This window comes from Puma concolor, chromosome B1, assembly GCF_028749965.1.
Source record: "Puma concolor isolate L17-30 chromosome B1, mPumCon1.1.hap2, whole genome shotgun sequence".
Taxonomy (NCBI): domain Eukaryota; kingdom Metazoa; phylum Chordata; class Mammalia; order Carnivora; family Felidae; genus Puma; species Puma concolor.
The window spans coordinates 26006996-26021333 of NC_141670.1; the positions used below are offsets into that span (position 1 = coordinate 26006996).

Consider the following 14338-nt stretch of genomic DNA (forward strand, 5'->3'; position numbering starts at 1 on the left):
CTTTCTGATAAATCCTAATTAATTTATAGAAATGCCACAAATTTCTGTATGTTGGTTTTGTATCTTGCTAAGTTACTGAATTCTTTTATTAGTTCTAACAGGTCTTTTGTGGAATCTTTAGTTTTTTGTATGTAGTACCATGTCATCTACAAATAGTGACATTTTATTTCTTTCTTTCCAATTTGGATGCCTTTTATTTCTTTTTCTTGCCTAATAGCTGTGACTAGGATTTCCAGTACTATGATCAGTAAAGTGGTGAGAATGGGCATCCTTATCTTATTCCTGATCATAGAGGAAATGCTCTCAGGTTTTTGCCACTGAGTATGATGCTAGCTACAGGTCTGTCATATGTGGCCTCTTTATGTTTAAGTGCATTCCCTTCGTATCTACTTTAACAGTTTTTGTCATACATGGATGTTGACTTTTGTCAAACCCAAATCTAATGAGATTATCATATGATTTTTATCCTGTTTTGTTAATGTGGTGTATCATGTTGATTGGATTGATTGGTTGTTTAATCATCCCTGCATCCCTGGAATAAATCCCATTTGATCATCATGCATGAACCTTTTACTGTATTGTTGAATTCAGTTAAATAATATTTTGTTGAGGATTTTTGCATTAATTTTAATCACTGATAATGGCCTGTAATTTTCTTTTTCTGTGGTGTTCTTGTCAGCTTGGTGGCATCATAAAATTATTTTGGAAGTGTTCCTTCTTCAAGTTTTTGGAAGAGTGAGAAGGAGAAGTATTAAATCTTCTTTAAATGTTTGGTAGAATTCACCAGTAAGCCATCTGGTCCTAGACTTTTGTTTGTTGGGAGGTTCTGATTACTGATTCAAACTTCTTACTAGTGATTGATCTATTCAAATTTTCTGTTTCTTCATGACTCAGTCTTGGAGGAATGTATATGTCTACAAAGTTATTCATTTCTTCTAGGTTGTCCAATTTGTTGGCATATAATTGTTTGTAGTAGTGTCTTATAATTTGGTGTGTCATTTGTAACGTCTCATTTCTCATTTTGTTTCTCTGAGCCCTCTTTTTTTGGATTTGACAGATTTTTTTTTTTTTTTTTACTATTTTTTATTCTAGTAAAATTGACATACAGTTATATTAGTTTCATGTGTACACTATAGTGATTTAACAATTCTATACATTATTTAGAGCTCATCATGATAATGTATTCTTAACCCCTTTATCTGTTTCACCTCCACCCCACCAACCTCCCCTCTGGCAATCACCAGTTCTCTATATTTAAGAATCTGTGTTTTGTTTCTTTTTTTCTTTGTTCATTTGTTTTGTTTCTTAAATTCCACGTATGAGTGAAATCATATGGTATTTGCCTTTCTGTGACTGATTTATTTCCCTTAGCATTATAACTTGTAGATCCATGTTGTTGCAAATGGCACAATATCATTCTTTTTTATGGCCAAGTGATAATCCATTATATATGTGTGTGTATACACACATCTTTATCTACTCATCTGTTGTTTCCATAGCTTGCCTATTACGAATACTGCAGTAAACTTAGGGGTGCATCTGTCTTTTCAAATTACTGTTTTCATTTTGGGTAAATAACCAGTAGTGGAATTACTAGATCATATGGTATTTCTATTTTAATTTTTTGAGTGACCTACACAGTTTTCACAGTAGTTGCACCGGCTTGTATTCCTACCAACAATGCCTAAGGGTTCTTTTTTTCTCCACATCCTTGCCAACACCTGTTATTTCTTGTGTTTTTTATTTAGCCATTTGACAGGTGTGAGGCAATATCTGATTATGGTTTTGATTTTCATTTCCCTGATGATTAGTGAAGTTGAGCATCTTTTCATGTATCTGTTGGCCAGGTTTATGTCTTCTTTGGGAAAATGTCTATTCATGTACTTGCTCATTTTTAATTGGATTACATTTTAGGGGGTGGTGAACTGTAGAAATTCTTTATATGTTTTGGATATTAACCCCTTATTGGATGTGTTATTTGCAAATATCTTCTCTCATTCAGGAGGTTGTCTTTTTGTTTTGTTGATGGCTTCCTTCGCTGTACAGAAGCTACTTATTTAGATGTAGTCTCAATAGTTTATTTTTGCTTGTGTTTCCCTTACCTCAGGAGACATATCTAGAAAAATGTTGCTATGACCAGTGTCAGAGATGTTATTGCTTGTGCTGTCTTCTAGGATTTTTATGGCTTCAGGTCTCACATTTAGGTCTTGAATCCATTTGGAATTTATTTTTGTGTATGGTGTAAGAAAGCGGTCCAGTTTTCCCAACATCACTTGTCGAAGAGATGGTCTTTTTTCCAACTGGATATTCTTTCCTGCTTTGTTGAAGATTAACTGACCAAGTAGTCATGTATTTATTTTTGAGTATTCTATTGTGCTCCATTAATCTGTTGTCTGTTTTTGTGCCAGTACCATACTGCTTTGATTACTACAGCTTTGTAATGGATCTTGAAGTCTGGAATTGTGATTCCTCTAGCTTGCTTTTCTTTTTCAAAATTGCTTTGGCTGTTCGAGGTCTTTTGTGGTTGCTTACAAATTTTTGAATTGTTTGTCCCAGTTCTGTGAAAATAGCTGTTGGTATTTTGATAAGGATTGTATTAAATCTGTAGATTGCTTTGAGTAGTGTAGACATTTTAATAATACTTGTTCGTCAGCCTATGAGCATGGAATGTCTTTCCATTTGTGTTGTCTTCAGTTTCTTTCCTCCATGTTTTATAGTTTATAGAGTATGGGTCTTTCACCTCTTTGGTTAGGTTTATTCCTGGTATCTTATTATTTTAATAAGATTATCAATTATCAATAATTTGTAAGTGGGATTGTTTTCCTGATTTCTTTCTGCTGCTTATTAGTATATAGAAGTGCAACAGATTTCTGCACATTGATTTTGTATCCTATGACTCTACTGAATTCATTTGTCTGTTCTAGTAGTTTTTTGGTGGAGTCTTTAGGGTTTTCTATATAGAGTATCATGTCATCTGCAAATAGTGAAAGTTTTACTTCTTCCTTACCAATTTGGATACTTTTTATTTTTCTTGTCGGTTACGTGGCTAGGAATTCCAATACTATGTCAAAAGTGTTGAGAGTGGATATCCTTGCCTATCCCCTGACCTTAGGGGAAAAGCTCTCAATTTTTCATTACTGAGTATGTTGTTAGCTCTGGTTTCATATATGGTCTTTATTATGTTGAAGTATATTTCCTCTAAACCTACTTTTTTGAGGGTTTTCATCATGAATTGTCAATGGTTTTTACTGCCTCTATTGAAATGGTTCTGTGGCTTTTATCCTTTCTCTTATTGATGTGATATATCACGTTGATTGATTTGTGAATATTGAACCACCCTTGTATCCCAGGAATAAATCCCACATGATTGTGATGAATGATTTTTTTTAATGTGCTATTGGATTCTGTTTGCTAATATTTTATTGAGGATTTGTGCATCTGTATTCATCAGAGATATTTGCCTATAGTTTTCTTTTTTTGTATTGTCTTCATCTGGTTTTGGTATCAGAATAATGTTGGCCTCATAGAATGAATTTGGAATCTTTCCTTCCTTTTGATTTTTTGGAATAGTTTGAGAATAGACGTTAACTCTTATTTAAATATTTGGTTAGAATTCCTCTATGTAGCCATCTGCTCCTGGACTTTTGTTTGTTGGGACGTTTTTGTTTACTAATTCAATTTTTTTTAAACAACCTTATACAATGTTTTATTTATTTTTAAAAGTTTATTTATTTTCAGAGAACGTGCACAAGTAGGGGAGAGGCAGAGAGAGAGAGGGAGAGAGAATTCCAAGCAGGCTCTGCACTGATAGATGTGGGGCTCTAACTCAGGAACCATGAGATCATGACCTGAACCAAAATCAGGAGTTGGACACTTAACTAACTGAGCCCCCCAGGTGCTCCTACTGATTTAATTTCATTGCCAGGAATTGGGCTGCCCAAATTTTCTATTTCTTTCTAAGTCAAGAGCTCTCTTTTTTTTTTTTTTTTTTTTTTTTTTGGTTAGTCTAGCTAAACATTTGTCCATCTTATTTATTTGTTCAAAGATCCAGCTCTTAATTTTTTGACCTTCCCTCTTTTTGTCTCTATTTCATTTATTTCTGCTATGATCTTTACTATTTCCTTTCTCCTATGACTTTGGGCTTTGTTCCTCTTTTTTAGCTTCTTTAGATATAAAATTAGATTGTTTATTTGAGATTTTTCTTGTTTCTTGAGGTATACTTCTTAGAACATCTTTTCCTGCATCCTAAAGATTTCAGTACGTTGTATTTCTATTTTCATTGGTCTCTAGCTGTTTTTTTTTTTTATTTGATTTCTTTGATGAGTAATTTGTTGTTTAGTAGCATGGTATTTAATCTCCACATTTTGGGTTGTTTTTATTCAGTTTTATTTCCCCCTTGTAATGGCTAGTGTAATACCATTGTGGTTCTAGAAGATGCTTGATAGGATTTCAGTATTCTTGAATTTGAGACTTGTTTCAACATGATCTGTTCTGCAAAATGTTTCATGTGCTCTTGAGAAGAATGTGTATTCTGCTGCTTTGGGATGCAACGTTCTGTATATACCTGTTAAGTCCATCTGGTCTAATGTGTCATTTGAGACCAATTGTTCCTTATTAGTTTTCTATCAGGATGATCTATCCATTGATGTAAATGGGGTGTTAAAGTCCCTCATTATTATTGCTGTCAGTTTCTCCCTTTAGGTTCATTTTATTTGCTGCATATTTTGGTACTCCTGTGTTGCATGTACATATGCTTATAAATGTTGTTTCCTTGTTGAATCTTGTTTATTATTATGTGCTGCCCTTCTTTTAAAGTCTTCGTTTTAAAGTCTCTTGTCTGCTATGAGTACAGCGTGTAACTTTCTTTTCATTTCCATTTGCTTGGAACGTCTCTCCTTTCACTTTCACAATGTGTGTATCCCGAAGTAAGTGTCTCGTAGGCAGCATGTAGATGGATCTGGGTTTTTTATCTGTTTAGCCACCCTTTGTCTTTAGATTAGAAAGTATAGTCTGTTTTCACTTAAATATTGATAGTTATGTGCCTGTTGCCATTTTGTTAATTATTGTTTGCCTGTTTTCATCATTCCTCTCTCTTCTCCTTTTTCTCTCCTCGTAGTTTGATGGTTTCCTTTAGTGTTATGCTTCGATTCTTTTCTCATTTTCTTTTGCATATTTACTGTCAGTTTTTGTGTGGTCACTGTAAGGCTCACATATAACTTACTTTGTAATGGTCTGTTTTGAGTTGATGGCAACTTAAGTTTGAACACATTCCAAAACTACATTTTTCTCCCCCTTCACCTTTTATATTTTTGATGTCACCTTATACATCTCTTTATTTCAGACATCTCTTAACCAATTATTGTAATTTCAGTTAATTTTACTATTTCTGTCTTTTAACCTTCATATTTGCTTTATTTATAAGTGGTTGCTCTACTCACCTTTACTGTATATTTATGTTTCCCCCTGAGATTTTTCCTTTGATATGTTTTCTTGTTAATATTAGTGCCACTTCTTTTCAGTTTAGAGAAGTCCCTTTAACATGTCTTGTAGGGCCAGTTTAGTGGTGATGAATTCCATTAGCTTTTGCTTGCCTGGAACACTCTTAATCTTTTTTTTTTTTTCTTTTTTTTTTTTCTAATTCTGAATGATAATCTTTCTGGGTAGAGAACTCTTGGTGGATGGTTTTTCCCTTTCAGCTTCAGCATTTTGAATATGTCATGCCATTTTCCTTCTGGCCTGCAAAGGTTCTGGTAATAAATCTGCTAATGGCCATATGGGGTTTCCCTTTTGTGTAATAAGTTTTTTCTTTTGCTGCTCTTAGGATTCTCTCTTTAAACTGTCCCGTTTGAGCTATAATGTGTCTTGGTTTGGATCTCTTCAGGTTCATCTGATTTGCAACTCTGTGCTTCCTGAATCTGCAAATTCTATTTTCTTCCCCAGGTTAGAGAAGTTTTCAGCCACTACTTCTTCAAATAAGTTTTCCTACTCTTTCTTTTCTCACTTTGGGACTCCTATTTAGGAATTTTTGTTGACTTGCTTTTTTCGTTTAATTTCCAGTCTAAGTTTTGCTTATTTTCCATGGTTGCCCATAGTATTGCCCCAGTTCGTTCTTCCTTAATTTTTTCAGTAATCCATCTATCACTTTCCAGAGTTTGTTTTGTGGTGTGTTAGTTGGTGTTAAGAAAAAAGGTAGGAGGTTCTCTGATTAAATGACTTTGGGAAACATTGGGTTAAACCAGGTTAAACAGGTTTGTTCAGAAATTCTCAGTTTTTGCTGTACTAACATGATGGTAGCATTCAACTTTTGTCAAACTTATTTAGAGTATCTGGAAAGACTAGAGTCTTTGAAAAGTGTTTTTGGAAAATCTACCCTGATACAATTGCAGTGCCCAATCACGATGTTCTCCTCAATATCTTTAAAACATGCTGTGTTATTTATCACCTCTATAGTGTTTTTTACATTGTGGCTTTATTTAGAATCACCTTAGGGGCATGGTAAGTATAAAGATTCCTGGACTTCACCACAGACCTTTGGAATTAGAATCTCTGGAATTCAGGCATAGTTTTACAAACACCTAGGAAAATTCTTGTGCACTTTGAATATGAGAATTTTGAAAATTTTCTCAGGTCCCGGATGCCTCATACATACAGCTAACCTCTGCGTATCTTCTCTGAGGCTTGCTTGCATATACCTTCCAGCCCATCGATTTAACAAAAAATCGTTTACTCTCATGTGTTTTTCAACTGTTTTATATTTGTTAGTGGTATCTCCCTGGGGACACTGCAGACCTTTTTAAGGGCTTATAATTTTGCATTTTCTATGCTACTAGATATCCTTATATTTCTGTAAACATTTGTTTGTTGTTTAATAAGGTCAGGTAAATGCAAAACAAGTGATACTCTGAAATATTTGGTTTTCTCCCAGTACGCTTTTTGTAAATTGTGGTATGATTTACATATAATAAACTGCATGGATTTTACAGTCTGGTGAGTTTTGAGAAATTAAACATCCATGTAACAGCACGATATAGACTATTGTCACCATGCTGGAAAGTCCAGTCATTCCCTTTTCAGCAAATCGCCTCTATCCCTGCTCCCAGAGACAACTACTGTTTAGATCTTTATTGCCACAGAGTAGTTTTGCCTACATTAGAACTTCGTACAAGTGAAACCACACAGTGTGTGCTCTTTTGTGGCTGGCTTTTTTTGCAGAACATCATAGTTTTGGGATCTATCCAGCAATTTTTTCTTGTTCACTAAGTATTCCATCATAGGAACATACCACAATTTGTGGTATTCACAGTTAATAGTGATTTTCATTTGGATTGTTACCAGCTGCTGCTATGAATTAACATTCTTGAACAAGTCGTTTTGTGAATGTAAGTTTTTATATCTCTTTGGTAAATACTTAGTGGAGTTGCTGGGTTCTAGAGTAGTTGAGTGTTTAATGCATTTTTTTAAGCCAGGAGAAAAGTAAAAACATACAAATTTTAAAGGGAATATTGTTTGTTCATTAAAGGGGATATTGCTTGAGCTCCTACCAGATAAGCACTTTTTTTTTTTTAATTTTTTTTTTTTTCAACATTTATTTATTTTTGGGACAGAGAGAGACAGAGCATGAACGGGGGAGGGGCAGAGAGAGAGGGAGACACAGAATCGGAAACAGGCTCCAGGCTCTGAGCCATCAGCCCAGAGCCCGACGCGGGGCTCGAACTCACGGACCGCGAGATCGTGACCTGGCTGAAGTCGGACGCTTAACCGACTGCGCCACCCAGGCGCCCCCAGATAAGCACTTTTATGTACATTGAATATATCTCCTATTTTTTTACCTTATAGCAATGATTCAGGAGTAATCTGATTTTTGTGAGTTTGAGAGGTAATGCAACTGAAAAACTAAACATCCACGTTTAGACTTTAAGAAATGCTCTGCTGTTCATTTAATATAGTTTATTCGACAATAACAATCATTTGGGTCCTACTCATTTGCTTCTAGCCAGGTTCTTCCCTCGCTTAACCTACCATGGTTTTGTTTAAGATGTATTCCTGATAGAAGCACCCAGAAATTCTGATGGGACAGCTGCCTCCCAGGTTAACTCACAGCTGTTAAGGGACAGCTGCCATATGGTGCTCCCAACCGAGAGAGCTGGGCAATGGTGGCTACCCGTGTAGGTTACTCAGTGAGAAGCTAAATTCAGGGTAAATAAGTGGAATTTTAAGAGTTTTGTAATTAGAATTACAAGTTCTTTAATTCACTTAAACACTCTTAAGTCCAGTCTTAAAGTATACTTTGGGGTGAACTGTGAACTTGATAGGCTGGGGCTCACTAATGTTGAGAGGTAAATATTTTCTACTTCTGTTGAGATCTCTTCTTTTTACAGGGCACCTGGGTGGTTCAGTCGGTTAAGTGTCTGACTCTTGGTTTCAGCTCAGGTCACGATCTCATGGTTCATGAGTTCAAGCTTGTGCTGGGCTCTACTCTGACAGCGCGGAGGCTGCTTGGGATTCTCTCTCTCCCTCTGTCTGCCCTTCCCATAGTCATTCTCTCTCTCTCTCATTCAAAAATCTCTTTATAATCCTCCATTAAAAAGTCAGTTTTAATATTGGGTAACTTCTAGGCTGGTAGTCTAGCCACTCCAATGCTTTTCTTTTGAATTATTTCTTTGACGTGATCTGACCCCATTCAGGCACGCCGTGGTTTTACAAGACTTTTGAATAGTTTGGCATTTCTGTTTATTGCTTAATCTCTTCCTCCTCTGCTCATTAAAAACAATGTCTGCTGTGAATTTTCTAAAATTTCTTAGATAGCTTTATATTAAATTATCCCTAATCATACATTTTCCATTACCTTTACATTTCTCTTACAGATTTTATGTGATTTATTGTCACCTGAAAACTTAAAAGAAGGCCTGAAGGACTCTTCCTGGAGTTCATTGCCATGTATTAAAAACAAACCTTTTGGTTTTCCTGTAGTAATGGAAGAGTCTCACTCTGCCACAGAGCTTAGCCCAGAGCAGGTAAGGGGTGAGAAAAGATTTTCATGGGTTGAGTGCATCTGTTTTTTTACAGGTTAAGATTTTCACTTTCTGGGTTTCAAGAAATAGAATCTATTAAGCATGGTCTGAATTAGATTTTTTTGTCTGTAGCCTTTTATTTTACACTGAACTTTTATGTAAAATATGTGTTCATTAATCACAATTTTAGGTCACCTGAATATCAGAAAACTTTAGTCTCATGAGAAATGTAGAACGTGGTATTTATTTTAGTTTCTTCAGGGTTGTAACAACTATATTAGCATAACTGCATCGACCTCATTATAACATGTCAGCTTGATGTCTAAGGCTATATTATAATTACTAGTAAAATGATTTATTTATCAGGGTTTTAGAATTAAAAGTTGGTGCTTTTAAATGAATGGTAAAAAGAACATTCTGAGACAGTGGAATTTCATTTCAGTTTGGTTCGTGGTGAGAGCCGCAATACAGTTACCCTTGTTTATTGTACTTTTGTAGAACGAAGAAATACCAGAGGTCACTTCAGAGCTTATCAAAGGAAGCTTAAACCGTGCATGGTCAGCACAGGCTATAAATTCAACAGAAATGCCTACCAGAGAGGACTGTTTAAAAAGAGTGTCCTCGGAACCTCTACTCTCTGTTCAAGAAAAAGGTGCTCTGCTGAAAAGAAAGTTGTCTCTTTTAGACCAGGATGTGATTGTAGACGAAGACGGAAGAAATAAGCTTAAAAAACAAGGAGGTAAAAATGTCACTACACTCATTTAGAACACATTTATTTATTTAGAATGGTCTTTAAACTTTTTCCTAAAGATGATAACCCTCTTTGTTTTAATAGAAACTCGCAATGAAGTCTGTACGTTTTCATTAACTTACGGTGACATCCCAGAAGAATTAATAGATGTTGCAGATTTTGAGTGTTCTCTCTGCATGAGGTAAGTGTATAAAATTTTATAAAGATGCATATTTTATATTACCAAATAAAATACAGAGTACATAAAGGTAATCTACTCTAAAGTGACAGAATACTGGACTAAAAATCAAAAGATATGAATTTTAGTTCTCGGCTTACCTTTCACAACTTGGGCAGGTAATCTCTGAACATTATTTGGATTTTTGTTACATACAAAGTGGGGTATTTCCATAGCCTATATTGCAGGTGTCGTAAGAATCTAATGACTTACATATTGTAAAGGACTGTAAAAGTTATACATATTATTGAAACTTAGACACATACATGGTTTTAGATTTGGGTAAAAATGCTAACAACGTGTTGTATATATATGATTCTGTCTTGTTTTAAGTCCTTTTTAAGTAAAGTTGGATAAAGGTTTCCATTGTGTGGGAATGCAAGCTGGCGTAGCCACTCTGGAAAACAGTATGGAGGTTCCTCAAAAAACTAAAAATAGAACCACCCTACCACCCAGCAATTGCACTACTAGGCATTTATCCAGGGGATACAGGTGTGCTGTTTCAAAGGGACACACGCACCCCCATGTTTATAGCAGCACTATCGACAATAGCCAAAGTATGGAAAGAGCCCAAATGTCCATCGATGGATGAATGGACAAAGAAGATGTGGTGTGTGTGTGTGTGTATATGGAGTATATATATATACACACACACACACACACACACACACACACACACACACACACACAATGGAGTATTACTCGGCAATCAAAAAGAATGAAATCTTGCCATTTACAACTACTTGGATGGAGCTGGAGGGTATTATGCTGAGTGAAATTAGAAAGACAAAAATCATCTGACTTCACTCACATGAGGACTTTAAGAGACCAAAGAGATGAACATAAGGGAAGGGAAACAAAAAGAATATAAAAACAGGGAAGGGAACAAAACAGAAGAGACTCCTAAATATGGAGAACAAACTGAGGGTTACTGAAGGAGTTGTGGGAGGGGGGATGGGCTAAATGGATAAGGGGCACTAAGGAATCTACTCCTGAAATCATTGCTGCACTAGATGCTAATTTGGATGTAAATTTAAAACAAATTAAAAAAATAATAAAAATAAATGAAAAAAGATTTCCATTGTGTAGAATGCTTGTAATTCTAGAAGACTACTAGTTTTGAAAGACATGTTCCATTTACTTGAGTTGTGGTGGAGTCAGAGGAACAGTGCACGGAGACCTGGAGACCTGGTGGCTGGCCACATCAGGCTGGTAAGAACGAGCTGTGTTCTGAGCAGGTCCCTTATCTCTGAGCCTAGACTGCTTCATCCACCTGTGAGGTGAGGGCATTAGGCCAGATGATTTCTCAAGTACCTTTTTATCTAGGAAATTCCGAAGTATCATGTTTCAGGAAATAATCATCATGTAAGTAAAATTAGTATTTCTATATTGTTCATTACTTACTGGTATTAAGCCTAATATTTCTTTACAAATTAACTGTAAAGTTTATTGGGTTATTCTTTTTCATGGATTTTATATAGTAAGGCTTTTTTATAGGCTTATTAAGAAATAATCTAGTCAACAACTAATAATGATATATTTCATATTGTTTATTTTACACACCAAGTTTCAGAGACTATGTGCATTTTACATTTATTGCACTTCTCAGTTTGGACCAGCCAGATTTCAAATGTTTAGTAGCTCCCATGTGGGCTGTTCCATTGGTCAGTATAGCTTTCACCCCTTGGCAGAGTAGTACCCCTGTTGACGGAGAACTTTTAAAAGGTTCAGGAGGGGATAATTGTATGTATCACTGCCCTTTCCTTCCTCTCCTGCCCACTAGACCCTCCTTCTTCCTCAAATAGAGATTAGTCTTATGGTTCCATTATTTCTTCACTTTTTCCCATGGATAGTTTAATGTGAAAACATGTATTTTGGTTGATTTCAGGTTGTTTTTTGAGCCAGTAACAACCCCTTGTGGACACTCCTTCTGTAAGAATTGCCTTGAGCGCTGTTTAGATCATACACCGTATTGTCCTCTCTGCAAAGAAAGCTTAAAAGAGGTAAACATTTGCATATTTATCTGTTTATTGATCTTAAGCTTGGCAATACTGATTTGTATTTAGCCCACAGAAATAGAGTGATTATCATGTTCAGAATAAATTACATTATATATGCTGACTGACCAAGAAGGAAAACATTACATTACCCAAAATGCTAGTGCTGGAGAAATGTGAATTTGGAGAGCATAGGGGAAAGGAGGGCCATTCTGGAGGCCAAGCCCCATGTATTTTTTTTTTTAAACAAAGGGGGGTATGGTCAAGTACCTGGCCGAGACTTGGTTCAGTTTTAATGATGACAGACAGTATTGGGAAAACCCAACTGCCTTTCCTTCCACCCTCACTAATACCCTGGATTTCAGCCCTAGTCCTGCCTTCTTAACATCTGAAACAACTAATAGAATTTTTTGCATTGATGGAAATTCTCCATAACTATGCTGTCCAACATGGTAGTCACATGTGGCAAGTGTAGCTGAAGACCTGTATTTTAAATTTTCATTTAAGTGGACACATGTGACTGGTGGCTACCATTTGGGCAGCACAGCTCTAGAAAGTGGTGTACTTACTGGAGGCACAGCTTCCCACACCCCTTGTACAGTCATGATCAATGCTATCCATAACCTGTGTTAGGGAAATAGCTGGATCTCAGGTACATATCTTTTGTAACCAATGGGAAGACAGCATTTTCCCAATCCTGCTTGGGTGTCCTTAGCCATAAGGTGAGGCCCCAGTGTTATAATTCTAGGTCCCAATTACGACCGTAGCATTGATCACGAGAATGATCCTATCTCTGGGGGGTGACAGCATTGCTTAAAAAAAAGTCTTCCAAATATGAATAAAAAATTAAGCCATTTTGCATTTGAATGTACATAGTTAATTCCTATGCAGAAAAAAACAACTCTGTACAGATATTATAATAGCATATGTGTATTAAATACATGGATAGGTGTCTTACATAACAAGCCAATATGTCAAACATAAAACCATATATAGAATTTTCACAAAGTCCAAAAACGTAAGACAAACTCGTTCTTAAAAAGTTTATTAATTACATTTCCGCCTATATACTTCATATTTTCAGGTGAAGTACTCTAATCATGTTTTTTTGTGTGTTTCCAGAGTTTTTAAATATTCTGTAGTATATTGTGTTTTTTTTTCAAATTAATAATTAGATACGTGGCTTTAAATTTAGAGCTACCTCACCTTAAGAAAGGTCTGGAGTTTGAAGGAAAACAAGCATTATTTAAAAATACAGCCAGCATACTGTTTGAAAATAACTTTATCCTGTGTCCTAAAGGTATCCTGTATTAATAGGTAAAATCTAAGTATATATTTAAAAAAACAAATTGATACGCTCTATCATTTTATGCTTTTCTTGTCATTTTCTTTTGTTCTTTCATCGGAATGTATTTAAGATTTTTTTATAGCAGAATAATCCATTGATTTAACATTTCCCTATTGTTGGGTATGTAAGTTGTTTTGTTCTTTTTTTTGTATACCATGATTTGCGTCTTGACTATTTCCTTAGGATAAATTTCTGGAAGGTGAATGGCTGATCCAAAACCATGTATTTATAAGACTCTTAAAACCAAATGCTGGGTTACCTACATCCCCCAGAAATATTGTACAATTTAGATTCCTATTGCCCCCAAATTAATACACGAGTATTATATCTACTATTTAGCCCATTGGTTTTCAAAATGTGTTCCCCTGACGAGCAGCATCTGTATTACCTGAGAACTTGTTACAAATTCTCAGACCCCCACTTAAGAGCCACGACATCACGAACTCTGGGGTGGGGCTCAGCCATCTACTTTTCAACAAGCCTGATTTCATGCTAAAGTTTGAAAACCACTCCTGTTACCCTTTCCCAGCCTCTCCCCCTTCCTCCTCCTCCATTCTTCTTGGATAATGACAAACCCTTATTTTTGCTGCAACTGCAGATTAAAAGTATGTGGCTTCTCTTTATCTTCTGATTGTCTCCCAAGAGTCATTCCTAACTTTATTATATGGGTTATTGTTCCAAAATTCTGTACCCACGTCCTGACCTGGTCCCAGCCTTATGCAGTTTTTTAACTTACCTACAGAAACATGTCTTTTTGTCCATGGAATACAGTGCGGTGTGTGGTAACTGCCTTTTATGGGATAAAGGCAGTAAAATTGGGCTTCTCGGGAGACAGAAAAATTAAGGCAGACTTCATGAAAAAGGTAAAGTTGGAGCCAGACCTTGCAGGCTAGGCAGGCTTACAGGCTGGAAGGAGAGGGATGGCTTTTAGCAGTTGGAATAATGACGCGGAAATGCGAGTGGCGGTCTTCCGGAGTGTTAAGGGAGTGGTACAAATGTACCATTTTATATAGA

General features: G+C 35.9%; 1 protein-coding gene across 1 annotated transcript in view; it reads left to right on the top strand.

Moving 5' to 3' along the window:
- The window catches only part of LONRF1 (LON peptidase N-terminal domain and ring finger 1), a 38002-nt gene that overhangs the window by 14120 nt on the left and 9544 nt on the right, over nt 1-14338 (top strand). Inside the window, exons 4-7 of the mRNA XM_086703333.1 lie at nt 8865-9014; nt 9510-9750; nt 9847-9943; nt 11868-11982. Coding sequence (XP_086559459.1) covers nt 8865-9014; nt 9510-9750; nt 9847-9943; nt 11868-11982 — 603 coding nt within the window. The remainder of the gene's footprint in view (nt 1-8864; nt 9015-9509; nt 9751-9846; nt 9944-11867; nt 11983-14338) is intronic.